At 52.6% G+C, this 27,787-nt stretch overlaps 1 protein-coding gene across 1 annotated transcript; it reads left to right on the top strand.

Annotated features, from left to right (window-relative positions):
- Positions 1-1,160: 1,160 nt before the first annotated feature.
- LOC149430611 (E3 ubiquitin/ISG15 ligase TRIM25-like) lies at positions 1,161-24,952 on the top strand (the record flags this gene model as incomplete). The annotated part of the gene is made up of 11 exons (XM_089666192.1): positions 1,161-1,256; positions 3,243-3,476; positions 8,166-8,304; positions 8,852-8,911; positions 10,703-10,771; positions 12,876-12,947; positions 14,482-14,541; positions 14,864-14,938; positions 18,162-18,224; positions 20,402-20,476; positions 20,566-24,952. Coding segments are annotated over 11 exons (1,479 nt in total), but the record flags the coding sequence as incomplete, so codon positions are not given.
- Positions 24,953-27,787: the final 2,835 nt, after the last annotated feature.

The following is a 27,787-nucleotide window of genomic DNA, read 5'->3' as shown; positions in this document are numbered from 1 at the left end:
GTATGGTGTATGTCACATATGGAGCCAGGCCCACACCCTGGAGGAGCACAGTAGAAGTGAGACTATCCCTGTATACCGTGTAGTGTATGTCACATATGGAGCCAGGCCCACACCCTGGAGGAGCACAGTAGAAGTGGGACTATCCCTGTATACCGTATACTGTATGTCACATATGGAGCCAGGCCCACACCCTGGAGGAGCACAGTAGAAGTGAGACTATCCCTGTATACCGTGTAGTGTATGTCACATATGGAGCCAGGCCCACACCCTGGAGGAGCACAGTAGAAGTGAGACTATCCCTGTATACCGTGTAGTGTATGTCACATATGGAGCCAGGCCCACACCCTGGAGGAGCACAGTAGAAGTGAGACTATCCCTGTATACCGTGTAGTGTATGTCACATATGGAGCCAGGCCCACACCCTGGAGGAGCACAGTAGAAGTGAGACTATCCCTGTATACCGTGTAGTGTATGTCACATATGGAGCCAGGCCCACACCCTGGAGGAGCACAGTAGAAGTGGGACTATCCCTGTATACCGTGTAGTGTATGTCACATATGGAGCCAGGCCCACACCCTGGAGGAGCACAGTAGAAGTGGGACTATCCCTGTATACCGTATGGTGTATGTCACATATGGAGCCAGGCCCACACCCTGGAGGAGCACAGTAGAAGTGAGACTATCCCTGTATACCGTGTAGTGTATGTCACATATGGAGCCAGGCCCACACCCTGGAGGAGCACAGTAGAAGTGGGACTATCCCTGTATACCGTGTACTGTATGTCACATATGGAGCCAGGCCCACACCCTGGAGGAGCACAGTAGAAGTGGGACTATCCCTGTATACCGTATACTGTATGTCACATATGGAGCCAGGCCCACACCCTGGAGGAGCACAGTAGAAGTGGGACTATCCCTGTATACCGTGTAGTGTATGTCACATATGGAGCCAGGCCCACACCCTGGAGGAGCACAGTAGAAGTGAGACTATCCCTGTATACCGTGTGGTGTATGTCACATATGGAGCCAGGCCCACACCCTGGAGGAGCACAGTAGGTGGAGCGTTTGGAACATTGATGTATGTCACATATGGTGTCAGGCCAGCAGTAAAATGTCCGTTTTGTAGGATATCTGCTGTCACTGAATGTTGTTCTTTTTCAGCTTTTTTACACAGACTTGCTGCAATCTTTGAACCAGAAGATAGAAAAAGCCAACAACACTACCGAAGATGTCAATTATGAGCAGCGCAAAGTGACGGTGAGTTGACTTTTGGAAGATGTGAAGAGCACTTAGAACCTTCTACTTAACTTTGGGTCCAGCCATCTGATGGATAACAATGATGGATCTCATAGCCCCAGTCTTCAGGTCATTGTTCCCACCAGACATACTTCTCTAGCACTTGTCTCTTCTCTTGGCCTACAGCTGTCCCAAGCATGAGACCACAGTCCCTGGACCTTTGACACATATATATTTTAACCCTGTACCCTCCTGTCAGTGTGACAGGTGCACTTGAGGAAGCCAAGTATTTCTTGTCTTTGAAATGCTTCTGAGCTCATTGATGGGGGCATTTGACCTCCATTTTTTGGGTGGAGGGGGAGTGCTGACAATGAATAGGCAATGGCAGTTGGTGGATGAAGTCATGGCTCTGGGAGTTTAGAGCCATTGTCGAGCGCTCACTGACCCAGGGTAGCCAGAGCTTCTTAATCACATGACTAAAACGGAGCAGATCCTGATACAGGGGAGCTGGAACTTCTCAATCACATGACCACAATAGAGCAGATCCTGACACGGGAGCCGGAGCTTCTCAATCACATGACCACAATAGAGCAGATCCTGATACAGGGGAACCAGAACTTCTCAATCACATGACCACAATAGAGCAGATCCTGACACGGGAGCTGGAGCTTCTCAATCACATGACCACAATAGAGCAGATCCTGATACAGAAGAACTGGAGCTTCTCAATCACATGACCACAATAGAGCAGATTCTGACACAGGAGCCAGAGCTTCTCAATCACATGACCACAATAGAGCAGATCCTGACACGGGAGCCAGAGCTTCCCAATCACATGACCACAATAGAGCAGATCCTGATACAGGGGAACCAGAACTTCTCAATCACATGACCACAATAGAGCAGATCCTGACACGGGAGCCGGAGCTTCTCAATCACATGACCACAATAGAGCAGATCCTGATACAGGGGAACCAGAACTTCTCAATCACATGACCACAATAGAGCAGATCCTGACACGGGAGCTGGAGCTTCTCAATCACATGACCACAATAGAGCAGATCCTGATACAGAAGAACTGGAGCTTCTCAATCACATGACCACAATAGAGCAGATTCTGACACAGGAGCCAGAGCTTCTCAATCACATGACCACAATAGAGCAGATCCTGACACGGGAGCCAGAGCTTCTCAATCACATGACCACAATAGAGCAGATCCTGATACAGGGGAACCAGAACTTCTCAATCACATGACCACAATAGAGCAGATCCTGACACGGGAGCCGGAGCTTCTCAATCACATGACCACAATAGAGCAGATTCTGACACAGGGGAACTGGAGCTTCTCAATCACATGACCACAATAGAGCAGATTCTGACACAGGAACCAGAGCTTCTCAATCACATGACCACAATAGAGCAGATCCTGACACGGGAGCCGGAGCTTCTCAATCACATGACCACAATAGAGCAGATCCTGATACAGGGGAACCAGAACTTCTCAATCACATGACCACAATAGAGCAGATCCTGACATGGGAGCCGGAGCTTCTCAATCACATGACCACAATAGAGCAGATCCTGATACAGGGGAACCAGAACTTCTCAATCACATGACCACAATAGAGCAGATCCTGACATGGGAGCCGGAGCTTCTCAATCACATGACCACAGCAGAGCAGATCCTGACACGGGAGCCGGAGCTTCTCAATCACATGACCACAATAGAGCAGATCCTGACACGGGAGCCGGAGCTTCTCAATCACATGACCACAATAGAGCAGATCCTGATACAGGGGAACCAGAACTTCTCAATCACATGACCACAGCAGAGCAGATCCTGACACGGGAGCCGGAGCTTCTCAATCACATGACCACAGCAGAGCAGATTAAAAAAATGTATTTGCAGAAATCTCTTTTCTAGTCTATGCAGCATGGATAGGTGGAGGGGGGAGCATTTTTAGAACTCTTGTAGTTAGCCTTCACTTCCACTGTTTCACATACAGGAAAATGCCAAGAAGAAGAAGGAGTTGTTGGAGGCCGAGTTTGAGGAAATAAAGGCCCTGATTGAAGAAGAGCGGGCAAAGGCCATGGATAAGGTGGAGGAGGAGGAGAAGAAACTGAAAAACAAGTTTAGCTTTACCCATAATGTCCTGAGCAAGAAGAAGAAGGAGTTTGAGTTTATGAGGAGCAAAGTCCAATCTCTTCTGCAGGAGCAAGACGACCTTCAGTTCCTAAAGGTAAGAATTTGTTCTCTTAAAGCAGCGGTCTCCAAGCTGTGGCCTGGGGCCAGATGTGGCCCTTTGCTTGTCCTTATCTGGCCCTTGAGGTGCTATTACACCAATAATGGAGCACCATTTCCCCTACTGACACCATCATTTTCTACTCCCACTGGCCACAGTCTGGCCCCCCTAAAGCCTGAAGGACAGCAAACTGGCCCTTTGCTTAGAACGTTTGGAGACCCCTGTGAACCCTGAACAACCCATTCAGTATGAAACAGACATACAAGGCAAAATGTGTATATATAAAACTTAGACTATTAAAAAAATATTTTATAAGTGATCACCTGACCTCTGACAGCTGCATAAGGGGCTTAGAATGCTTGGGGTGGAGACTGAGGGGGGCACGTGAGAAGGAGGCAGAGGAACAGCAGTACACTAATCTTCCCAGTGAAGAGCTGTGCAGAGGGCATGTCAACACAAGTCTGACCAATGAAGGCCGTGCAGGTTTACTCCCAAGTACAATGCAATACAGGAGTCCTGTTCCCTGTATGTCTGTCCCTCCAGGAGCCCTGTTCCCTGTATGTCTGTCCCCCCAGGAGTCCTGTTCCCTGTATGTCTGTCCCCCCAGGAGTCCTGTTCCCTGTATGCCTGTCCCCCCAGGAGTCCTGTTCCCTGTATGCCTGTCCCCCCAGGAGTCCAGTTCCATGTATACCTGTCCCCCCCAGGAGTCCTGTTCCCTGTATACCTGTCCCCCCAGGAGTCCTGTTCTCTCTATGTCAGTCCTCCAGTGAGTTCCATTTTATTTCTGTCTCCCCCCAGAAGCTCTGTTCCCTCTTGGTCTGTCTCCCTCAGAAGCTCTGTTCCCTCTTGGTCTGTCTCCCCCCAGAAGCTCTGTTCCCTCTTGGTCTGTCTCCCCCCAGAAGCTCTGTTCCCTCTCGGTCTGTCTCCCCCCAGAAGCTCTGTTCCCTTTTGGTCTGTCTCCCTCAGAAGCTCTGTTCCCTCTTGGTCTGTCTCCCCCCAGAAGCTCTGTTCCCTCTTGGTCTGTCTCCCTCAGAAGCTCTGTTCCCTCTTGGTCTGTCTCCCCCCAGAAGCTCTGTTCCCTCTTGGTCTGTCTCCCTCAGAAGCTCTGTTCCCTCTCGGTCTGTCTCCCCCCAGAAGCTCTGTTCCCTCTCGGTCTGTCTCCCCCCAGAAGCTCTGTTCCCTCTCGGTCTGTCTCCCCCCAGAAGCTCTGTTCCCTCTCGGTCTGTCTCCCCCCAGAAGCTCTGTTCCCTCTCGGTCTGTCTCCCTCAGAAGCTCTGTTCCCTCTCGGTCTGTCTCCCCCCAGAAGCTCTGTTCCCTCTTGGTCTGTCTCCCTCAGAAGCTCTGTTCCCTCTTGGTCTGTCTCCCCCCAGAAGCTCTGTTCCCTCTTGGTCTGTCTCCCCCCAGAAGCTCTGTTCCCTCTTGGTCTGTCTCCCCCCAGAAGCTCTGTTCCCTCTCGGTCTGTCTCCCCCCAGAAGCTCTGTTCCCTCTCGGTCTGTCTCCCCCCAGAAGCTCTGTTCCCTCTCGGTCTGTCTCCCCCAGAAGCTCTGTTCCCTCTCGGTCTGTCTCCCCCAGAAGCTCTGTTCCCTCTCGGTCTGTCTCCCCCCAGAAGCTCTGTTCCCTCTCGGTCTGTCTCCCCCCAGAAGCTCTGTTCCCTCTCGGTCTGTCTCCCCCCAGAAGCTCTGTTCCCTCTCGGTCTGTCTCCCCCCAGAAGCTCTGTTCCCTCTCGGTCTGTCTCCCCCCAGAAGCTCTGTTCCCTCTCGGTCTGTCTCCCCCCAGAAGCTCTGTTCCCTCTCGGTCTGTCTCCCCCCAGAAGCTCTGTTCCCTCTCGGTCTGTCTCCCCCCAGAAGCTCTGTTCCCTCTCGGTCTGTCTCCCCCCAGAAGCTCTGTTCCCTCTCGGTCTGTCTCCCCCCAGAAGCTCTGTTCCCTCTCGGTCTGTCTCCCCCCAGAAGCTCTGTTCCCTCTCGGTCTGTCTCCCCCCAGAAGCTCTGTTCCCTCTCGGTCTGTCTCCCCCCAGAAGCTCTGTTCCCTCTCGGTCTGTCTCCCCCCAGAAGCTCTGTTCCCTCTCGGTCTGTCTCCCCCCAGAAGCTCTGTTCCCTCTCGGTCTGTCTCCCCCCAGAAGCTCTGTTCCCTCTCGGTCTGTCTCCCCCCAGAAGCTCTGTTCCCTCTCGGTCTGTCTCCCCCCAGAAGCTCTGTTCCCTCTCGGTCTGTCTCCCCCCAGAAGCTCTGTTCCCTCTCGGTCTGTCTCCCCCCAGAAGCTCTGTTCCCTCTCGGTCTGTCTCCCCCCAGAAGCTCTGTTCCCTCTCGGTCTGTCTCCCCCCAGAAGCTCTGTTCCCTCTCGGTCTGTCTCCCCCCAGAAGCTCTGTTCCCTCTCGGTCTGTCTCCCCCCAGAAGCTCTGTTCCCTCTCGGTCTGTCTCTCCCCAGAAGCTCTGTTCCCTCTCGGTCTGTCTCTCCCCAGAAGCTCTGTTCCCTCTTGGTCTGTCTCTCCCCAGAAGCTCTGTTCACTCTTGGTCTGTCTCTCCCCAGAAGCTCTGTTCCCTCTTGGTCTGTCTCCCCCCAGAAGCTCTGTTCCCTCTTGGTCTGTCTCCCTCAGAAGCTCTGTTCCCTCTTGGTCTGTCTCCCCCCAGAAGCTCTGTTCCCTCTCGGTCTGTCTCCCCCCAGAAGCTCTGTTCCCTCTCGGTCTGTCTCCCCCCAGAAGCTCTGTTCCCTTTTGGTCTGTCTCCCTCAGAAGCTCTGTTCCCTCTTGGTCTGTCTCCCCCCAGAAGCTCTGTTCCCTCTTGGTCTGTCTCCCTCAGAAGCTCTGTTCCCTCTCGGTCTGTCTCCCCCCAGAAGCTCTGTTCCCTCTCGGTCTGTCTCCCCCCAGAAGCTCTGTTCCCTCTCGGTCTGTCTCCCTCAGAAGCTCTGTTCCCTCTCGGTCTGTCTCCCCCCAGAAGCTCTGTTCCCTCTTGGTCTGTCTCCCCCCAGAAGCTCTGTTCCCTCTTGGTCTGTCTCCCCCCAGAAGCTCTGTTCCCTCTCGGTCTGTCTCCCCCCAGAAGCTCTGTTCCCTCTCGGTCTGTCTCCCCCAGAAGCTCTGTTCCCTCTCGGTCTGTCTCCCCCAGAAGCTCTGTTCCCTTTTGGTCTGTCTCCCTCAGAAGCTCTGTTCCCTCTTGGTCTGTCTCCCCCCAGAAGCTCTGTTCCCTCTCGGTCTGTCTCCCCCCAGAAGCTCTGTTCCCTCTCGGTCTGTCTCCCCCAGAAGCTCTGTTCCCTCTCGGTCTGTCTCCCCCAGAAGCTCTGTTCCCTCTCGGTCTGTCTCCCCCCAGAAGCTCTGTTCCCTCTCGGTCTGTCTCCCCCCAGAAGCTCTGTTCCCTCTCGGTCTGTCTCCCCCCAGAAGCTCTGTTCCCTCTCGGTCTGTCTCCCCCCAGAAGCTCTGTTCCCTCTCGGTCTGTCTCCCCCCAGAAGCTCTGTTCCCTCTCGGTCTGTCTCCCCCCAGAAGCTCTGTTCCCTCTCGGTCTGTCTCCCCCCAGAAGCTCTGTTCCCTCTCGGTCTGTCTCCCCCCAGAAGCTCTGTTCCCTCTCGGTCTGTCTCCCCCCAGAAGCTCTGTTCCCTCTCGGTCTGTCTCCCCCCAGAAGCTCTGTTCCCTCTCGGTCTGTCTCCCCCCAGAAGCTCTGTTCCCTCTCGGTCTGTCTCCCCCCAGAAGCTCTGTTCCCTCTCGGTCTGTCTCCCCCCAGAAGCTCTGTTCCCTCTCGGTCTGTCTCCCCCCAGAAGCTCTGTTCCCTCTCGGTCTGTCTCCCCCCAGAAGCTCTGTTCCCTCTCGGTCTGTCTCCCCCCAGAAGCTCTGTTCCCTCTCGGTCTGTCTCCCCCCAGAAGCTCTGTTCCCTCTCGGTCTGTCTCCCCCCAGAAGCTCTGTTCCCTCTCGGTCTGTCTCCCCCCAGAAGCTCTGTTCCCTCTCGGTCTGTCTCCCCCCAGAAGCTCTGTTCCCTCTCGGTCTGTCTCCCCCCAGAAGCTCTGTTCCCTCTCGGTCTGTCTCCCCCCAGAAGCTCTGTTCCCTCTCGGTCTGTCTCCCCCCAGAAGCTCTGTTCCCTCTCGGTCTGTCTCTCCCCAGAAGCTCTGTTCCCTCTTGGTCTGTCTCTCCCCAGAAGCTCTGTTCCCTCTTGGTCTGTCTCTCCCCAGAAGCTCTGTTCACTCTTGGTCTGTCTCTCCCCAGAAGCTCTGTTCCCTCTTGGTCTGTCTCCCCCCAGAAGCTCTGTTCCCTCTTGGTCTGTCTCCCCCCAGAAGCTCTGTTCCCTCTTGGTCTGTCTCCCCCCAGAAGCTCTGTTCCCTCTCGGTCTGTCTCCCCCCAGAAGCTCTGTTCCCTCTCGGTCTGTCTCCCCCCAGAAGCTCTGTTCCCTCTCGGTCTGTCTCCCCCAGAAGCTCTGTTCCCTCTTGGTCTGTCTCTCCCCAGAAGCTCTGTTCCCTCTTGGTCTGTCTCTCCCCAGAAGCTCTGTTCCCTCTTGGTCTGTCTCCCCCCAGAAGCTCTGTTCCCTCTCGGTCTGTCTCCCCCCAGAAGCTCTGTTCCCTCTCGGTCTGTCTCCCCCCAGAAGCTCTGTTCCCTCTTGGCGGTGAGGGATTTACCAGTCCACCCCCCACACGTTTATAGGTGACCGTTTTGGGTGGAGTGACCCTTCAGTAATCTGGATTATGTGTGTTTGTTATCTTTGCTTTCTTTGCAGAGAGCCACCAAACTGAGAGACACAACATCCAAAGAGCCGTACAAGCCAAGGATCGTCTTCGATGAGAAGCTGCTGCATCAAATATACAAGAACGCCGTCTCCCTCAAAGAGACCGTCAAATCCAAGATCGCCCACCCAGGTAAGGCTCTGCTGAGTGTCCCCTCTAGGGGGCGCTGCCGGGACTACAGGACCTTGGGTACCAATGAGATGAAAACATGGCCGCTGTATTAGGGTTGAGGCTGAATTGTGCCTGAGCTCCTAATCTGTATCCTGCTCTCCCTGCAGGGGTCTACACTTCCCTCATACATGGAGCTCCAGGCAAAGGGTCCTGTATCCTCCTTGATGGGACTCATCTGCATGTAGAGTGTATGGAGACCATCACATGGGGTGACCATAGACTGCATTCCTGAAGGATTGATGTGGTAGGGACTGTACTTTACTGTTCCTCTATGTCAGGACACGTCTACCAGGAGACTCAGGATGTTTAGAAGTAACAGTCTCATCCCCAGCTGGTTGTAGCCTCCTCTACCTGGGCTGGGACTTGTAGTCCTGCCATCTCTGACGCAGGGTTGTACAGTCGTAGTACTCCTGGGAGGTCAGGATGCCTGAGGTACAGACCACCCTATAGCACCGCTCACTGACGTCACCCTGACACCGCCTGACCGCTGCCTTTCCCTTCTATACAGAGGAAGCACCAGACCGGAGACCATCCAGGACGCCAGAGCCGGGGCCCAAACTGGAGCCAGGTAGGGACGCTGCGCTATGATGGTGGGATCCAGGAGGGGCCACAGTGTATTCTGCACTCACCTAGGAGGGGGTCTCTGTGTACAAATCCTCACCTGTGATTTATAATCGTCATTTCATCCACAATGATCCCGCCTCCTGTAATTATACACTCACTGGCCACAGTATTAGGTCCACCTAGCTAGTGCCAAGAAAATCTCCCCACACCATGACACCACCACCGCCACCACCAGCCTGAACCATGGATACAAGGCAGGATGGATCCACCACACCATGACACCACCACCGCCACCACCAGCCTGAACCATGGATACAAGGCAGGATGGATCCACCACACCATGACACCACCAGCCTGAGCCATGGATACAAGGCAGGATGGATCCACCACACCATGACACCACCACCGCCACCACCAGCCTGAACCATGGATACAAGGCAGGATGGATCCACCACACCATGACACCACCAGCCTGAGCCATGGATACAAGGCAGGATGGATCCACCACACCATGACGCCACCACCAGCCTGAACCATTGATACAAGGCAGGATGGATCCCCCACACCATGACACCACCACCAGCCTGAACCATGGATACAAGGCAGGATGGATCCAACACACCATGACACCACCACCGCCACCACCAGCCTGAACCATGGATACAAGGCAGGATGGATCCACCACACCATGACACCACCAGCCTGAGCCATGGATACAAGGCAGGATGGATCCACCACACCATGACGCCACCACCAGCCTGAACCATTGATACAAGGCAGGATGGATCCCCCACACCATGACACCACCACCAGCCTGAACCATGGATACAAGGCAGGATGGATCCAACACACCATGACACCACCACCGCCACCACCAGCCTGAACCATGGATACAAGGCAGGATGGATCCATGCTTTCATGTTGTTTACACCAAATTTTGACCCTACTATCTGAATGTCGCAGTTGAACTCCAGACTCATCAGACCCGGCAACGTTCTTCTAATCTTCTAGTGTCCAATGTTGGTGACCTGTGTGAATTGTAGCCTCCGTTTCCTGTTCTTAGCTGACAGGAGTGGCACCCGGTGTGGTCTTCTGCTGCTGTAGCCCATCTGCTCCAAGGCTGGATGTGCTGCGCGTTCAGAGATGGTATTCTGCATACCTTGGGTGTAACGAGGGGTTATTGGAGTTCCTGTTACCTTTCTATCATCTGGTACCAGTCTGCCCATTCTCCTCTGACCTCTGACACCAACAAGGCATTTTCCTCCACACAACTGCCACTCACTGGATATTTTCTCTTTTTCGGACCATTCTCTGTAACCCTAGAGATGGTTGTGAGGGAAAATCCCAGCAGATCAGCAGTTTTTGAAATACTGAGACAAAACCAACAACCACGCCACGTTCATAGTCACTTAAATCCTTTTTCTTCTTCGGTTTGAACTTCAGCAAGTCGTCTTCACCACGTCTAGATGCCTAAATGCATTGAGTTGCTGCCATGTGATTGGCTGATCAGCAACTTGTGTTACCGAGCCATTGAACAGGCGGAGCTAATAAAGAGGCCAGTGAGAGTATATCTACCCCCCCATCCCCATTAAAGGGGCTGTTAGTTTTCTTCACAACTTTGTTTCCCATCTCTACACACCAGAGAAGATCTCAGAGCTTCACAGAAGGCACATAATGTCATCCTGGTCACCAGCCTCCTGTGGTTGGGTGGGGGGGGGTACCCTTACACTGCTGTCAGTAATATCTCAGCAACGGCACCGCTTTCTAACCTCTCCTTGCCTTTCTCTCCATATAGTGGAGTTCAATAAGTGGAAGCCTTTCCCCCAAAAGTCAGAGGATGGCTATGAGAAGCCGTACAAGAAGAGTAAGTGTCAGATCTACAGGGAACTCTAACAATGGCGTCTCCCTGCCCAGGGTTGCTGCTGTGATTGGGAAAGGGGTATCTAACCTTACCCCCTAAGGCCCTCACAAAGACAGAAAAAGTGTGGGGGGAGGGGGGGACTTACAGGAGTATGGTTAAGAGTGCGGGGGTGAGGAGTGTGTAATGCCCAGAGTGCAGGGGTGAGGAGCGTGTAATGCCCAGAGTGCAGGGGTGAGGAGTGTGTAATGCCCAGAGTGCAGGGGTGAGGAGTGTGTAATGCCCAGAGTGCAGGGGTGAGGAGTGTGTAATGCACAGAGTGCAGGGGTGAGGAGTGTGTAATGCACAGAGTGCGGGGGTGAGGAGTGTGTAATGCACAGAGTGCGGGGGTGAGGAGTGTGTAATGCCCAGAGCGCTGGGGTGAGGAGTGTGTAATGCCCAGAGCGCAGGGGTGAGGAGTGTGTAATGCCCAGAGTGCAGGGGTGAGGAGTGTGTAATGCCCAGAGTGCAGGGGTGAGGAGTGTGTAATGCCCAGAGTGCAGGGGTGAGGAGTGTGTAATGCCCAGAGTGCAGGGGTGAGGAGTGTGTAATGCCCAGAGTGCTGGGGTGAGGAGTGTGTAATGCCCAGAGTGCTGGGGTGAGGAGTGTGTAATGCCCAGAGTGCTGGGGTGAGGAGTGTGTAATGCCCAGAGCGCTGGGGTGAGGAGTGTGTAATGCCCAGAGCGCTGGGGTGAGGAGTGTGTAATGCCCAGAGCGCTGGGGTGAGGAGTGTGTAATGCCCAGAGCGCTGGGGTGAGGAGTGTGTAATGCCCAGAGCGCTGGGGTGAGGAGTGTGTAATGCCCAGAGCGCTGGGGTGAGGAGTGTGTAATGCCCAGAGCGCTGGGGTGAGGAGTGTGTAATGCCCAGAGCGCTGGGGTGAGGAGTGTGTAATGCCCAGAGCGCTGGGGTGAGGAGTGTGTAATGCCCAGAGCGCTGGGGTGAGGAGTGTGTAATGCCCAGAGTGCTGGGGTGAGGAGTGTGTAATGCCCAGAGTGCTGGGGTGAGGAGTGTGTAATGCCCAGAGTGCTGGGGTGAGGAGTGTGTAATGCCCAGAGTGCTGGGGTGAGGAGTGTGTAATGCCCAGAGTGCTGGGGTGAGGAGTGTGTAATGCCCAGAGTGCTGGGGTGAGGAGTGTGTAATGCCCAGAGTGCTGGGGTGAGGAGTGTGTAATGCCCAGAGTGCTGGGGTGAGGAGTGTGTAATGCCCAGAGTGCTGGGGTGAGGAGTGTAATGCCCAGAGTGCTGGGGGGAGGAGTGTGTAATGCCCAGAGTGCTGGGGGGAGGAGTGTGTAATGCCCAGAGCGCTGGGGTGAGGAGTGTGTAATGCCCAGAGCGCTGGGGTGAGGAGTGTGTAATGCCCAGAGCGCTGGGGTGAGGAGTGTGTAATGCCCAGAGCGCTGGGGTGAGGAGTGTGTAATGCCCAGAGTGCTGGGGTGAGGAGTGTGTAATGCCCAGAGCGCTGGGGTGAGGAGTGTGTAATGCACAGACTGCTGGGGGGAGGAGTGTGTAATGCCCAGAGTGCTGGGGGGAGGAGTGTGTAATGCACAGGGTGCTGGGGGGAGGAGTGTGTAATGCCCAGGGTGCTGGGGGGAGGAGTGTGTAATGCCCAGAGTGCTGGGGTGAGGAGTGTGTAATGCACAGACTGCTGGGGGGAGGAGTGTGTAATGCCCAGGGTGCTGGGGGGAGGAGTGTGTAATGCCCAGAGTGCTGGGGGGAGGAGTGTGTAATGCACAGAGTGCTGGGGGGAGGAGTGTGTAATGCCCAGAGTGCTGGGGGGAGGAGTGTGTAATGCCCAGAGTGCTGGGGGGAGGAGTGTGTAATGCACATGTACTGTGTACATATCCTCATCTGTTATTTCTAATCGTCATTTCATCCACAATGATCCCGCCTCCTGTAATGATGCATCTGCCCCCTTCCACCCCCCCCCCCCCCCAAAATCAAAGCTTCTCAGAAGGCAGATAATGTCATCCTGGTCACCAGTCTCCTATGGTTGGTGGGGGGGGGTACCTTTACACTGCTGCCAGTAATATCTCAGCACCGGCACCTCTCCTCTGCCTTTCTCTCCATACAGTGGAATTCAATAATTGGAAGCCTTTCCCCCAAAAACCCAACGAGGACAGCCATGAGAAGCCACACAAGAAGAGTAAGTGTCAATAGTAGGGTGCAGGGGTCAGGAGTGTGTAATGCTCAGAGTGTGGGGATGAGGAGTGTGTAATGCAGAGTGCAGGGGTCAGGAGTGTGTAATGCAGAGTGCAGGGGTCAGGGGTGTGTAATGCACAGAGTACAAGGGTCAGGAGTGTGTAATGCACAGAGTACAAGGGTCAGGAGTGTGTAATGCACAGAGTGCAGGGGTCAGGAGTGTGTAATGCACAGAGTGCAGGGGTCAGGAGTGTGTAATGTACAGAGTACAGGGTCAGGAGTGTGTAATGTACAGAGTACAGGGGTCAGGAGTGTGTAATGCACAGAGTGCAGGGGTCAGGAGTGTGTAATGCACAGAGTGCAGGGGTCAGGAGTGTGTAATGCACAGAGTGCAGGGGTCAGGAGTGTGTAATGCACAGAGTGCAGGGGTCAGGAGTGTGTAATGCACAGAGTGCAGGGGTCAGGAGTGTGTAATGCGCAGAGTGCAGGGGTCAGGAGTGTGTAATGCGCAGAGTGCAGGGGTCAGGAGTGTGTAATGCGCAGAGTGCAGGGGTCAGGAGTGTGTAATGTGCAGAGTGCAGGGGTCAGGAGTGTGTAATGCACAGAGTGCAGGGGTCAGGAGTGTGTAATGCACAGAGTGCAGGGGTCAGGAGTGTGTAATGCACAGAGTGCAGGGGTCAGGAGTGTGTAATGCACAGAGTGCAGGGGTCAGGAGTGTGTAATGCACAGAGTGCAGGGGTCAGGAGTGTGTAATGCGCAGAGTGCAGGGGTCAGGAGTGTGTAATGCACAGAGTGCAGGGGTCAGGAGTGTGTAATGTACAGAGTAATCTTTTAACATGAGTACACACTGCCATCCACTATAGCAAGTGCCGGGGTCAGGAGTATGTAGATGTAGGGATTAAGTAATGAATGGAATACAGAGGTCATGGGTAAGTAATGCATGGAGTACATAGAGTGTCTTCTAAAAAAAAAACTCCCCCTCCTTCCATGATGACACCCCTATGACAAAACCCCCTCCCCCTTCCTTGAATTGTACTCACTGGACCCTGCTGTGGTGCTGGTGAGTGCCTCGGGGCCCGATACTGTGACCGTCTGCATTGTGTTTCTTCTGTATGACTTTTATGCAGCTGCCTGACAGACCTGTAGCACAGGGACATGGGAGGCACTCTGAAAGACCTCCTCAGCTCTGTGCTGGTTGTGGGTGAGTCGGTGAGCAGAGACAGGAGCCGGCAGCTTCATAAGTGTCCTATAGAAGGAAAGGAAAGGCAGTTGGTCCTGGCATCCGGACCTGGAGCATTCCCACCTGGAAGGTGACAGTTGGCTAGAGGCCGATCCCCTCCCCCGTTACAGAGCTGAGCTGGGACTTGAGGGGTCCTCCATGCCTGAGCTCCTCTTCTCCGGCACATCTACCAGGAGACAGTCTCTGCTGCTAGTGGGTCTCATCCCCAGCTCTCCTCTGCCTGGGCTGGGACTTGTAGTCCTGCCATCTCTGACGTCACCCTGACACCGCCTGACCGCTGCCTTTCCCTTCCATACAGAGGAAGCACCAGACCGGAGACCATCCAGGATGCCAGAGCCGGGGCCCAAACTGGAGCCAGGTAGGGACGCTGCACTATGATGGTGGGATCCAGGAGGGGCCACAGTGTATTCTGCTCTCCCCTAGGAGGGGGTCTCTGTGTACGCATGCTCATCTGTGATTTGTATTTGTCATTTCATCCACAATGATCCCGCCTCCTGTACTGATGCATCTGCCCCCTTCCCCCCCCCCCCCCACATCAAAGCTTCTCAGAAGGCACATAATGTCATCCTGGTCACCAGACTCCTGTGGTTGGGGGGGGGGGGTACCTTTACACTGCTGCCAGTAATATCTCTGCACTGACACCACTTTATAACCTCTCCTCTGCCTTTCTCTCCATACAGTGGAATTCAATAATTGGAAGCCTCATTTCCCCCAAAAACCCAACGAGGACAGCCATGAGAAGCCACGCAAGAAGAGTAAGTGTCAATAGTAGGGTGCAGGGGTCAGGGTGCATATCTCAGAGTGCAGGGGTCAGGAGTGTGTAATGTACAGAGTGCAGGGGTCAGGAGTGTGTAATGTGCAGAGTACAGGGGTCAGGAGTGTGTAATGTACAGAGTGCAGGGGTCAGGAGTGTGTAATGTACAGAGTACAGGGGTCAGGGTGCATATCTCAGAGTACAGGGGTCAGGAGTGTGTAATGCACAGAGTGCAGGGGTCAGGAGTGTGTAATGTACAGAGTACAGGGGTCAGGGTGCATATCTCAGAGTGCAGGGGTCAGGAGTGTGTAATGCACAGAGTACAGGGGTCAGGAGTGTGTAATGTACAGAGCATAGGGGTCAGGAGTGTAATGCACAGAGTACAGGGGTCAGGAGTGTGTAATGTACAGAGTACAGGGGTCAGGAGTGTAATGTACAGAGTACAGGGGTCAGGAGTGTGTAATGTACAGAGCATAGGGGTCAGGAGTGTAATGCACAGAGTACAGGGGTCAGGAGTGTAATGTACAGAGTACAGGGGTCAGGAGTGTAATGTACAGAGTACAGGGGTCAGGAGTGTAATGTACAGAGTACAGGGGTCAGGAGTGTAATGTACAGAGTACAGGGGTCAGGAGTGTAATGCACAGAGTGCAGGGGTCAGGAATGTGTAATGCACAGAGTACAGGGGTCAGGAGTGTGTAATGTACAGAGTACAGGGGTCAGGAGTGTAATGCACAGAGTACAGGGGTCAGGAGTGTGCAATGCACAGAGTGCAGGGGTCAGGAGTATGTAATGCTCAGAGTGCAGGGGTCAGGAGTGTGTAATGCTCAGAGTGCAGGGGTCAGGAGTGTGTAATGCTCAAAGTGCAGGGGTCAGGAGTGTGTAATGCACAGAGTGCAGGGGTCAGGAGTGTGTAATGCTCAGAGTGCAGGGGTCAGGAGTGTGTAATGCTCAGAGTGCAGGGGTCAGGAGTGTGTAATGCTCAAGAGTGCAGGGGTCAGGAGTGTGTAATGCTCAAGAGTGCAGGGGTCAGGAGTGTGTAATGTACAGAGTGCGGGGGTCAGGAGTGTGTAATGTACAGAGTGCGGGGGTCAGGAGTGTGCAATGCTCAGAGTGCGGGGGTCAGGAGTGTGCAATGCTCAGAGTGCAGGGGTCGGAAGTGTGTAATGCTCAGAGTGCAGGGGTCAGGAGTGTGTAATGCACAGAGTGCAGGGGTCAGGAGTGTGTAATGCTCAGAGTGCATGGCTCAGGAGTGTGTGACACACAGAGTGCAGGGCTCAGGAGTGTGTGACGCACAGAGTGCAGGGCTCAGGAGTGTGTGACGCACAGAGTGCAGGGCTCAGGAGTGTGTGACGCACAGAGTGCAGGGCTCAGGAGTGTGTGACGCACAGAGTGCAGGGCTCAGGAGTGTGTGACGCACAGAGTGCAGGGCTCAGGAGTGTGTGACGCACAGAGTGCAGGGCTCAGGAGTGTGTGACGCACAGAGTGCAGGGCTCAGGAGTGTGTGACGCACAGAGTGCAGGGCTCAGGAGTGTGTGACGCACAGAGTGCAGGGGTCAGGAGTGTGTAACGCACAGAGTGCAGGGGTCAGGAGTGTGTAACGCACAGAGTGCAGGGGTCAGGAGTGTGTAACGCACAGAGTGCAGGGGTCAGGAGTGTGTAACGCACAGAGTGCAGGGGTCAGGAGTGTGTAACGCACAGAGTGCAGGGGTCAGGAGTGTGTAACGCACAGAGTGCAGGGGTCAGGAGTGTGTAACGTACAGAGTGCAAGGGTCAGGAGTGTGTAACGCACAGAGTGCAGGGCTCAGGAGTGTGTGACGCACAGAGTGCAGGGCTCAGGAGTGTGTAATGCCCAGAGTGCAGGGGTCAGGAGTGTGTAACGCACAGAGTGCAGGGGTCAGGAGTGTGTAACGCACAGAGTGCAGGGGTCAGGAGTGTGTAACGCACAGAGTGCAGGGGTCAGGAGTGTGTAACGCACAGAGTGCAGGGGTCAGGAGTGTGTAACGCACAGAGTGCAGGGGTCAGGAGTGTGTAACGTACAGAGTGCAAGGGTCAGGAGTGTGTAACGCACAGAGTGCAGGGCTCAGGAGTGTGTGACACACAGAGTGCAGGGCTCAGGAGTGTGTAATGCCCAGAGTGCAGGGGTCAGGAGTGTGTAACGCACAGAGTGCAGGGGTCAGGAGTGTGTAACGCACAGAGTGCAGGGGTCAGGAGTGTGTAACGCACAGAGTGCAGGGGTCAGGAGTGTGTAACGCACAGAGTGCAGGGGTCAGGAGTGTGTAATGCACAGAGTGCAGGGCTCAGGAGTGCGTGACACACCTACTGGGGTTCCAGTGGTAAGATCTCTGTGTCATATTTCCCAGGTCTACCCATCTCTTCCTTGGGGTGTCCACACTTGCTACCAAATAATTATCCAGCAGGGATGGTGGGATCCCTTGTACTGGTGGCAGACCCAGGAAATCAAATACAGAGATCCCCATAAACCCAATTATATATGAAACTCTCAGGGATCAACTTTCTACAGCATGTGTTAGTCCTGGGCGGAGTGACCCTTTAATACTCCGGTGGTTGATTTGAATCCTAACTATGGAACCACCCACCTGGAGTGTACATGTTCTCCCTGTGCCTGCGTGGGTTTCCTCCGGGTACTCCGGTTTCCTCCCACCCTACAAAGACATGCTGGTAGGTGAATTGTCTCCTGTCTACATTGACCCTAGTATGTGTATGTATGAATGTGAGTTGGGGACCTCAGATTGTACGCCCCTTGAGGTTAATATATGGTCCCTAATTCACATCCATACATACACATACTAGGGCCAATGTAGACAGGAGACAATTCACCTACTAGCATGTCTTTGTAGGGTGGGAGGAAACCGGAGTACCCCGAGGAAACCCGCACAGGGAGAACATGTACACTCCACGCAGGTGGCGCCGTGGTTGGGATTGGAACCAACGACCCGAGTACTGCCAGGCCTAGAATACAGATATATATACCGCACCCCCCCCCCACCCCCACCCCGCCGACACACCCTGGTGTCAGCCTTTTCCCATCCAGGAGTCCCTGAGGAAGGAAAGCTGAGGGGGACACATTAGAGCCTGCCTGAGGATGACCCCCAGTGTGAAGTGACTGATTATAAATCCAACACAGAGAGGGCCCCACCCAAACCTGTGCAGGCTCTAGAAGAGACCCCTTACCTGAACCTCAACCTGTTGTCTCTGTTTTCCAGATAAACAAGCGCCTGGTGCAAATACCCCTCCGGGCTCCGCTGCGGGCTTCCATCCTCCTGACCGTACGTACTTACCTGGAGGGGGAAGGGGGGTGGTGCTGGCGTTCCATATCATAATCGTCTGCTTTTCACCCCCGAGAGTCGCCTGTCTCCTGTGTGTGAATCCCAAGGAGTACGGACCATTGCTTGAAGCAGTATTAACCCCTCCCTACCAGAGACTGTCACCCCCTTCCCACGCAGGCCAGCTTTCAGCGCTGTCACACTTTGAATGACAATTGCGCGGTCATGCAACGCTGGACTCAAGGGACATTTCTATCATTTTTTTCACACAGATAGAGCGTTCCTTTGGTGGGGTTTGATCCTCACTGGGGGGTTTATTAGATAAACAAAAGAAAAATTCTGAAAAATTTACATTATTCCTAGTTTCTGTTATAAAATTTTGCAAATAAGTCATTTTTCTTCTTCAACAATGTGCGGTGATCAGGCTGCACTGATGAGGCGGCACTGATGGGCACGGATGAGGCGGCATTGATGGGCACTGATGAGGTGGCACTGATGGGCACCGATGAGGTGGCACTGATGGGCACCGATGAGGCGGCACTGATGGGCACCGATGAGGCGGCACTGATGGGCACCGATGAGGCGGCACTGATGGGCACCGATGAGGTGGCACTGATGGGCACCGATGAGGCGGCACTGATGGGCACCAATGAGGTGGCACTGGTGGGCAATGATGAGGCGGCACTGATGGGCACCGATGAGGAGGCACTGATGGGCATCAGTGAGGTGGCACTGGTGGGCACCGATGAGGCGGCACTGATGGGCACCAATGCGGCGGCACTGATGGGCACCGATGAGACGGCACTGATGGGCACCAATGAGGTGGCACTGATGGGCACCGATGAGGTGGCACTGATGGGCACCAATGAGGCGGCACTGATGGGCACCGATGAGGCTTCACTGATGGACACTAATGAGGTGGCACCAATGAGGCAGCACTGATGGACACTAATGAGGTGGCACTGATAGATGACACTGATGGGCACTGACAGACTGCACATATCAGTGTAAATATCCCGTCAGAATTGCTGGTTATTGGCTCTCCTTTCCCCATACTGTGACAGCACGTGAGGAAAAAACTGGAAGTCTGTTTACAATGTGATCAGCTGTGATTGGACGCAGCTGATCACATGGTACAGGCCCACTGTGATTGGCCCTTTACCACAATCTGTGATCAGCTGTGTCTGAGAGTGCGCTCTGAGGCGCAGAGGGGGGTGGGGTTCTGGGAAGATGTCAATAGATGCCCCCCCAGTACTAGCTATCATTCGGCTATAGCGCGGGTCACAAGTGGTTGAACCCAAAATCAAACTTTTTTTTTTTATATATTGCAGCTCACCAATCATTAGATGTGATGGCTGCATTCGTTTTTTTTTAGGTTTTCTTTCCTTTATTTTCACCTGGTGATCCTACCAGTAAGTCTGTTGTTTTTCGATACAAGCTGTCCTGCAGATGTATCACCATCTCACACTGGCAGGGGTGCTTCCGATGATCAGTTTTTATTTATTGATGTAAATCCTTTTTCCCTAAAGGAACAACATTGTTACAGTAACGGATTATAAAGAGTGAGATGGAGCTTGGCTAAACTGTGTTAGTGTATCTAAATCTGCTAGTCCATCTAACACTCCCCTCCCCCCCAGACTGACAATGCTGCTGTCCAAAGGTGCCCCCTGTGCTCCTTCCTCCAGAGTGGGGGCGCTCTAATACAGGAGATGTGTTACTGGCCAGATCACCAGGTGACAACAGAAGGAAGAAAGTCTAAAACCCCTGAATGCAGCCGCCACATCTACTGATGGGTCAGATGGACTATGTGAGATTTCTGGGTTTGGGTTTCATCCCGCTTTCATCCAGAACATCCAGCCAGGACCCGTCATCTGTGGATAGGTTCTAGGAGACCATCACTGGCAGCCATTGCTCATCCCTCCTCCTGCATGTGACATTCGCCAGGCTGTCATGACTTCAGTATTCTCTGACCAAGAACAAGTATTCGAAGTTGTGACTTCACTGGCTGCATGCTTGTTCCTGCTCATTGTTCTGCAGGAAGCTTTGTATAAGACTGATGATGTAGGCTGCAGCGGGTCTGGAGCAATGAGGTCCGGGCTTTGAGGGTATGAGACATGTGACAGTATTTCCTAGCAGTTACACACAATGAATATCCTAACCAGACCCCTTTTATGTTTCAGCCAAGCCACGCAGAGGTCCACGCCCTGCCGCTGCTGCCACCCCTCCGCCGGACTCCAGAGACCAGCTCCTGAGATGTAAGTTCCACCCTGCCCCCCGTTATCCCTTGTGTGGCCAGATCTTCCCTCATCCATGACTTCTATCCCTTGGTCCGTTTCCTCCTCAGATGCTGAGAGATTGTTTGCCGATGCCCGCTCCACGCACAAGAAGATCATCCTGCAGGAAAATTTCACCAAGATGGTGGTCAGCGACGTCCCCCTAGGCTACCCGGATGACCCCTCCAGGTTTGTCAGCTGCTCTCAGGTGCTGTGTCAGCAGAGCTTCTTTGGAGGCATTCACTACTGGGAGGTGGAGAAGGAGGGAGGGAACTTCAGCGGCTTCGGCGTGGCCTACCAGAGCATCGCACGTGTCGGAACCGAGAGCCGCCTGGGCCGGAATAAAGTGTCCTGGTGCATTGAGTGGTGCAACGGCAAGCTCCAGGCCTGGCATGATGACAAGCAGACCGATCTCACCACCCCCAACACCAGCAAATATGGGGTGCTGCTGAACTTTGATGATGGCTATGTGGCCTTCTACTGCATCGGGAAAAAGTGTAGCCAGATCTACAAATTTAATGCCCGCTTTACGCATCCCGTCTTCCCCGCCTTTTGGATGTTCTCCAGTAAAACCGCGCTGTCTCTGTGCCAGTCCTACCAGCTGTAGCCGGGGTGGGGGGGATCCTGGAATCATTGCTTGGGAATAATAGTATGGGGTAGCAATCATTGCAGGTGGGTGGTAGTGAATCAGAATCAGTACCGTGCAGATATTCGAAACTACGATAATCATTACAAATGCTGCATGTCTCCGCAACAAATGACAGCGCCACATATCTCCGCAACAAATGACAGCGCCACATATCTCCGCAACAAATGACAGCGCCACGCAGTACCGTGCAGATATTCGAAACTATGGTAATCATTACAAATGCTGCATGTCTCCGCAACAAATGACAGCGCCACATATCTCCGCAACAAATGACAGCGCCACGCAATACCATACAGATATTCAAAACTACGATAATCATTACAAATGCTGCATGTCTCCGCAACAAATGACAGCGCCACGCAGTACCGTGCAGATATTCGAAACTATGGTAATCATTACAAATGCTGCATGTCTCCGCAACAAATGACAGCGCCACATATCTCCGCAACAAATGACAGCACCACGCAATACCATACAGATATTCAAAACTACGATAATCATTACAAATGCTGCATGTCTCCGCAACAAATGACAGCGCCACGCAGTACCGTGCAGATATTCGAAACTACGGTAATCATTACAAATGTTGCATGTCTCCGCCACAAATGACAGCGCCATGCAGTACCGTGCAGATATTCGAAACTATGATAATCAATACAAACGTTGCATGTCTCCGCAACAAATGACAGCGCCACATATCTCCACAACAAATGACAGCGCCACATATCTCTGCAACAAATGACAGCGCCACATATCTCCGCAACAAATGACAGCGCCACGCAATACCATACAGATATTCAAAACTACGATAATCATTACAAATGCTGCATGTCTCCGCAACAAATGACAGCGCCACATATCTCCACAACAAATGACAGCGCCACATATCTCTGCAACAAATGACAGCGCCACATATCTCCACAACAAATGACAGCGCCACGCAATACCATACAGATATTCAAAACTACGATAATCATTACAAATGCTGCATGTCTCTGCAACAAATGACAGCGCCACGCAGTACCGTGCAGATATTAGAAACTATGATAATCATTACAAATGTTGCATGTCTCCGCCACAAATGACAGCGCCATGCAGTACCGTGCAGATATTCGAAACTATGATAATCAATACAAACGTTGCATGTCTCCGCAACAAATGACAGCGCCACATATCTCCACAACAAACGACAGCGCCACATATCTCCACAACAAATGACAGCACCACGCAGTACCGTGCAGATATTAGAAACTATGATAATCATTACAAATGCTGAATGTCTCCGCAACAAATGACAGCGCCACATATCTCCGCAACAAATGACAGTGCCACATATCTCCGCAACAAATGACAGCGCCACATATCTCCGCAACAAATGACAGCGCCACGCAGTACCATACAGATATTCAAAACTACAATAATCATTACAAATGCTGCATGTCTCCGCCACAAATGACAGCGCCACGTAGTACCGTGCAGATATTCGAAACTATGATAATCAATACAAACATTGCATGTCTCCGCAACAAATGACAGCGCCACATATCTCCGCAACAAATGACAGCGCCACATATCTCCACAACAAATGACAGCGCCACATATCTCCGCAGCAAATTATATCGCCACGCAGTACCGTGCAGATATTAGAAACTACGATATTCATTACAAACGTTGCATGTCTCCGCAACAAATGACAGCGCCACGCAGTGCCATGCAAATCTTGTACAATAAAGTCTGAATTCTGCATCTACAGCCATGACACAGCATTTTAGGGAACATGAACATCCAATAGTCCATCGTGGCCATGTGTTCTCAAGTGTCAATGTTCGTCACCATATAATGTGTTCCCATTGTTGGTGGATACCATTGAATGGCGTGTTCCCATGGTTGCTGGATACCATTGTTTGGCGTGTTCCCATGGTTGTTGGATACCATTGTATGGCGTGTTCCCATGGTTGGTGGATAGGATTGTACAGCGTGTTCCCATTGTTGGTGGATACCATTGTATGGCGTGTTCCCATGGTTGCTGGATACCATTGTATGGCGTGTTCCCATGGTTGCTGGATACTATTGTACGGCGTGTTCACATGGTTGCTGGATACTATTGTACGGCGTGTTCCCATGGTTGCTGGATACTATTGTATGGCGTGTTCCCATGGTTGCTGGATACTATTGTATGGCGTGTTCCCATGGTTGCTGGATACTATTGTATGGCGTGTTCCCATGGTTGCTGGATACCATTGTATGGCGTGTTCCCATGGTTGGTGGATACCATTGTACGGCGTGTTCCCATGGTTGGTGGATACCATTGTACGGCGTGTTCCCATGGTTGGTGGATACCATTGTACGACGTGTTCCCATGGTTGTTGGATACCATTGTATGGCGTGTTCCCATGGTTGGTGGATAGGATTGTACAGCGTGTTCCCATTGTTGGTGGATACCATTGTATGGCGTGTTCCCATGGTTGGTGGATACCATTGTACGGCGTGTTCCCATGGTTGCTGGATACCATTGTATGGCGTGTTCCCATGGTTGCTGGATACTATTGTACGGCGTGTTCCCATGGTTGCTGGATACTATTGTATGGCGTGTTCCCATGGTTGCTGGATACCATTGTACGGCGTGTTCCCATGGTTGCTGGATACTATTGTATGGCGTGTTCCCATGGTTGGTGGATACTATTGTACGGCGTGTTCCCATGGTTGCTGGATACTATTGTATGGCGTGTTCCCATGGTTGCTGGATACCATTGTACGGCGTGTTCCCATGGTTGCTGGATACTATTGTAGGGCGTGTTCCCATGGTTGCTGGATACCATTGTACGGCGTGTTCCCATGGTTGGTGGATACCATTGTATGGCGTGTTCCCATGGTTGCTGGATACCATTGTTTGGCGTGTTCCCATGGTTGCTGGATACCATTGTATGGCGTGTTCCCATGGTTGCTGGATACCATTGTATGGCGTGTTCCCATGGTTGCTGGATACCATTGTATGGCGTGTTCCCATGGTTGCTGGATACCATTGTATGGCGTGTTCCCATGGTTGCTGGATACCATTGTATGGCGTGTTCCCATGGTTGCTGGATACCATTGTATGGCGTGTTCCCATGGTTGCTGGATACCATTGTATGGCGTGTTCCCATGGTTGCTGGATACCATTGTATGGCGTGTTCCCATGGTTGCTGGATACCATTGTATGGCGTGTTCCCATGGTTGCTGGATACCATTGTATGGCGTGTTCCCATGGTTGCTGGATACCATTGTATGGCGTGTTCCCATGGTTGGTGGATACCATTGTATGGCGTGTTCCCATGGTTGCTGGATACCATTGTATGGCGTGTTCCCATGGTTGCTGGATACCATTGTATGGCGTGTTCCCATGGTTGCTGGATACTATTGTCTGTCACCCGCAACAGAGAAATCCTAAAATGGTGCAGAATTATTATCGTTTCCAGTTTTGGAGACAGTACAGGAAGGGTGGGGACCCCGTTAGGGAGATTTCCATCTACTTCCTGTCCCAGATACACAGCAGGAAGTAAGGGGAGGGCTCATTGGAGGTGGAGGACATCCCCTGCTAGACAGGTGTCCCATTGGAGGATCTTCCTTCTGTTCCTCTTCTGATGACACAAAACAGTTGGATGACCTTCTGTCTCTGTAACAGTGGTCACCAAGTCATATAGAGAGCGTGAATCTCACAGCGGAGGGGAGAATCTCACAGCTGTAGTAGTAGGGATCGCTATCTCCTCTGCAGTAGGGATCTCTATCTCCTCTGCAGTAGGGATCTCTATCTCCTCTGTAGTAGGGATCTCTATCTCCTCTGCAGTAGGGATCTCTATCTCCTCTGTAGGAGGGATCTCTATCTCCTCTGTAGGGGGGATCTCTATCTCCTCTGCAGTAGGGATCGCTATCTCCTCTGCAGTAGGGATCTCTATCTCCTCTGCAGTAGGGATCTCTATCTCCTCTGCAGTAGGGATCTCTATCTCCTCTGTAGTAGGGATCTCTATCTCCTCTGCAGTAGGGATCTCTATCTCCTCTGCAGTAGGGATCGCTATCTCCTCTGTAGTAGGGATCTCTATCTCCTCTGTAGTAGGGATCTCTATCTCTGTAGGAGGGATCTCTATCTCCTCTGTAGTAGGGATCTCTATCTCCTCTGTAGGAGGGATCTCTATCTCCTCTGTAGGAGGGATCTCTATCTCCTCTGTAGTAGGGATCTCTATCTCCTCTGTAGGAGGGATCTCTATCTCCTCTGTAGGAGGGATCTCTATCTCCTCTGTAGGAGGGATCTCTATCTAATCTGCAGTAGGGATCTCTATCTCCTCTGCAGGAGGGATCTCTATCTCCTCTGTAGTAGGGATCTCTATCTAATCTGCAGTAGGGATCTCTATCTCCTCTGCAGGAGGGATCTCTATCTCCTCTGTAGGGGGGATCTCTATCTCCTCTGCAGTAGGGATCGCTATCTCCTCTGCAGTAGGGATCTCTATCTCCTCTGCAGTAGGGATCTCTATCTCCTCTGCAGTAGGGATCTCTATCTCCTCTGTAGTAGGGATCTCTATCTCCTCTGCAGTAGGGATCTCTATCTCCTCTGCAGTAGGGATCTCTATCTCCTCTGCAGTAGGGATCTCTATCTCCTCTGCAGGAGGGATCTCTATCTCTGTAGGAGGGATCTCTATCTCCTCTGTAGTAGGGATCTCTATCTCCTCTGTAGTAGGGATCTCTATCTCCTCTGTAGGAGGGATCTCTATCTCCTCTGTAGGAGGGATCTCTATCTCCTCTGTAGGAGGGATCTCTATCTAATCTGCAGTAGGGATCTCTATCTCCTCTGCAGGAGGGATCTCTATCTCCTCTGTAGTAGGGATCTCTATCTAATCTGCAGTAGGGATCTCTATCTCCTCTGCAGGAGGGATCGCTATCTCCTCTGCAGGAGGGATCTCTATCTCCTATGTAGGAGGGATCTCTATCTAATCTGCAGTAGGGATCTCTATCTCCTCTGCAGGAGGGATCTCTATCTCCTCTGTAGTAGGGATCTCTATCTAATCTGCAGGAGGGATCTCTATCTCCTCTGTAGTAGGGATCGCTATCTCCTCTGCAGGAGGGATCTCTATCTCCTCTGTAGTAGGGATCGCTATCTCCTCTGTAGTAGGGATCTCTATCTCCTCTGTAGTAGGGATCGCTATCTCCTCTGTAGTAGGGATCGCTATCTCCTCTGTAGTAGGGATCGCTATCTCCTCTGTAGTAGGGATCTCTATCTCCTCTGCGGGAGGGATCTCTATCTCCTCTGCGGGAGGGATCTCTATCTCCTCTGCGGGAGGGATCTCTATCTCCTCTGTAGTAGGGATCTCTATCTCCTCTGCAGTAGGGATCTCTATCTCCTCTGCAGGAGGGATCTCTATCTCCTCTGCAGTAGGGATCTCTATCTCCTCTGTAGTAGGGATCTCTATCTCCTTTGGACAATACGAAGTGTTAGGCTAGATGACAGAAAAGGCTTTCATTTCTGGTGTATGGAGCAGTAGGGGCTCGGGGCTCCCTACTCTTTCGATTGCAGTGAATAGCGTCTGGCAGACTATGACTGTATTAGAAGTCATCGGTGCAGACCACGTCCCCTATGTCATTGCCATGTGACAGGCGGGGGGGTTACCCTGGTATACCATTGTCATGTGACAGGCGGTGGGGGGGGGTTACCCTGGTATACCATTGTCATGTGACAAGCAGGGGATTACCCTGTTATGTCATTGTCATGTGACAGGTGGGGGGGGGGGTTTACCCTGGTATACCATTGTCATGTGACAGGTGGGGGGGGGTTACCCTGGTATACCATTGTCATGTGACAGGTGGGGGGGGGTTTACCCTGGTATACCATTGTCATGTGACAAGCAGGGGGGTTACCTCGATGTATCATAGTCATGTGACAGGCAGGGGGGTTACCTCGATGTATCATAGTCATGTGACAGGCAGGGGGTTACCTCGATGTATCATAGTCATGTGACAGGCAGGGGGTTACCTCGATGTATCATTGTCATGTGACAGGCAGGGGGGTTACCTCGATGTATCATTGTCATGTGACAGGCAGGGGGGTTACCTCGATGTATCATTGTCATGTGACAGGCAGGGGGTTACCTCGATGTATCATAGTCATGTGACAGGCAGGGGGTTACCTCGATGTATCATAGTCATGTGACAGGCAGGGGGTTACCTCGATGTATCATAGTCATGTGACAGGCAGGGGGTTACCTCGATGTATCATTGTCATGTGACAGGCAGGGGGTTACCCTGTTATATCATAGTCATGTGACAGGCAGGGGGTTACCTCGATGTATCATAGTCATGTGACAGGCAGGGGGGTTACCTCGATGTATCATAGTCATGTGACAGGCAGGGGGTTACCTCGATGTATCATTGTCATGTGACAGGCAGGGGGTTACCTCGATGTATCATAGTCATGTGACAGGCAGGGGGTTACCTCGATGTATCATTGTCATGTGACAGGCAGGGGGTTACCTCGATGTATCATTGTCATGTGACAGGCAGGGGGGTTACCCTGTTATATCATAGTCATGTGACAGGCGGGGGGTTACCTCGATGTATCATAGTCATGTGACAGGCAGGGGGTTACCTCGATGTATCATTGTCATGTGACAGGCAGGGGG

Source organism: Staurois parvus, unplaced genomic scaffold (assembly GCF_062004578.1).
Source record: "Staurois parvus isolate SC_StPar_1 unplaced genomic scaffold, SC_StPar_1.0 ptg002592l, whole genome shotgun sequence".
In the NCBI taxonomy this organism is placed as follows: domain Eukaryota; kingdom Metazoa; phylum Chordata; class Amphibia; order Anura; family Ranidae; genus Staurois; species Staurois parvus.
The sequence above is the reverse complement of the archived record's forward strand: the minus strand, read 5'-3'. Positions and strand labels throughout refer to the sequence as shown.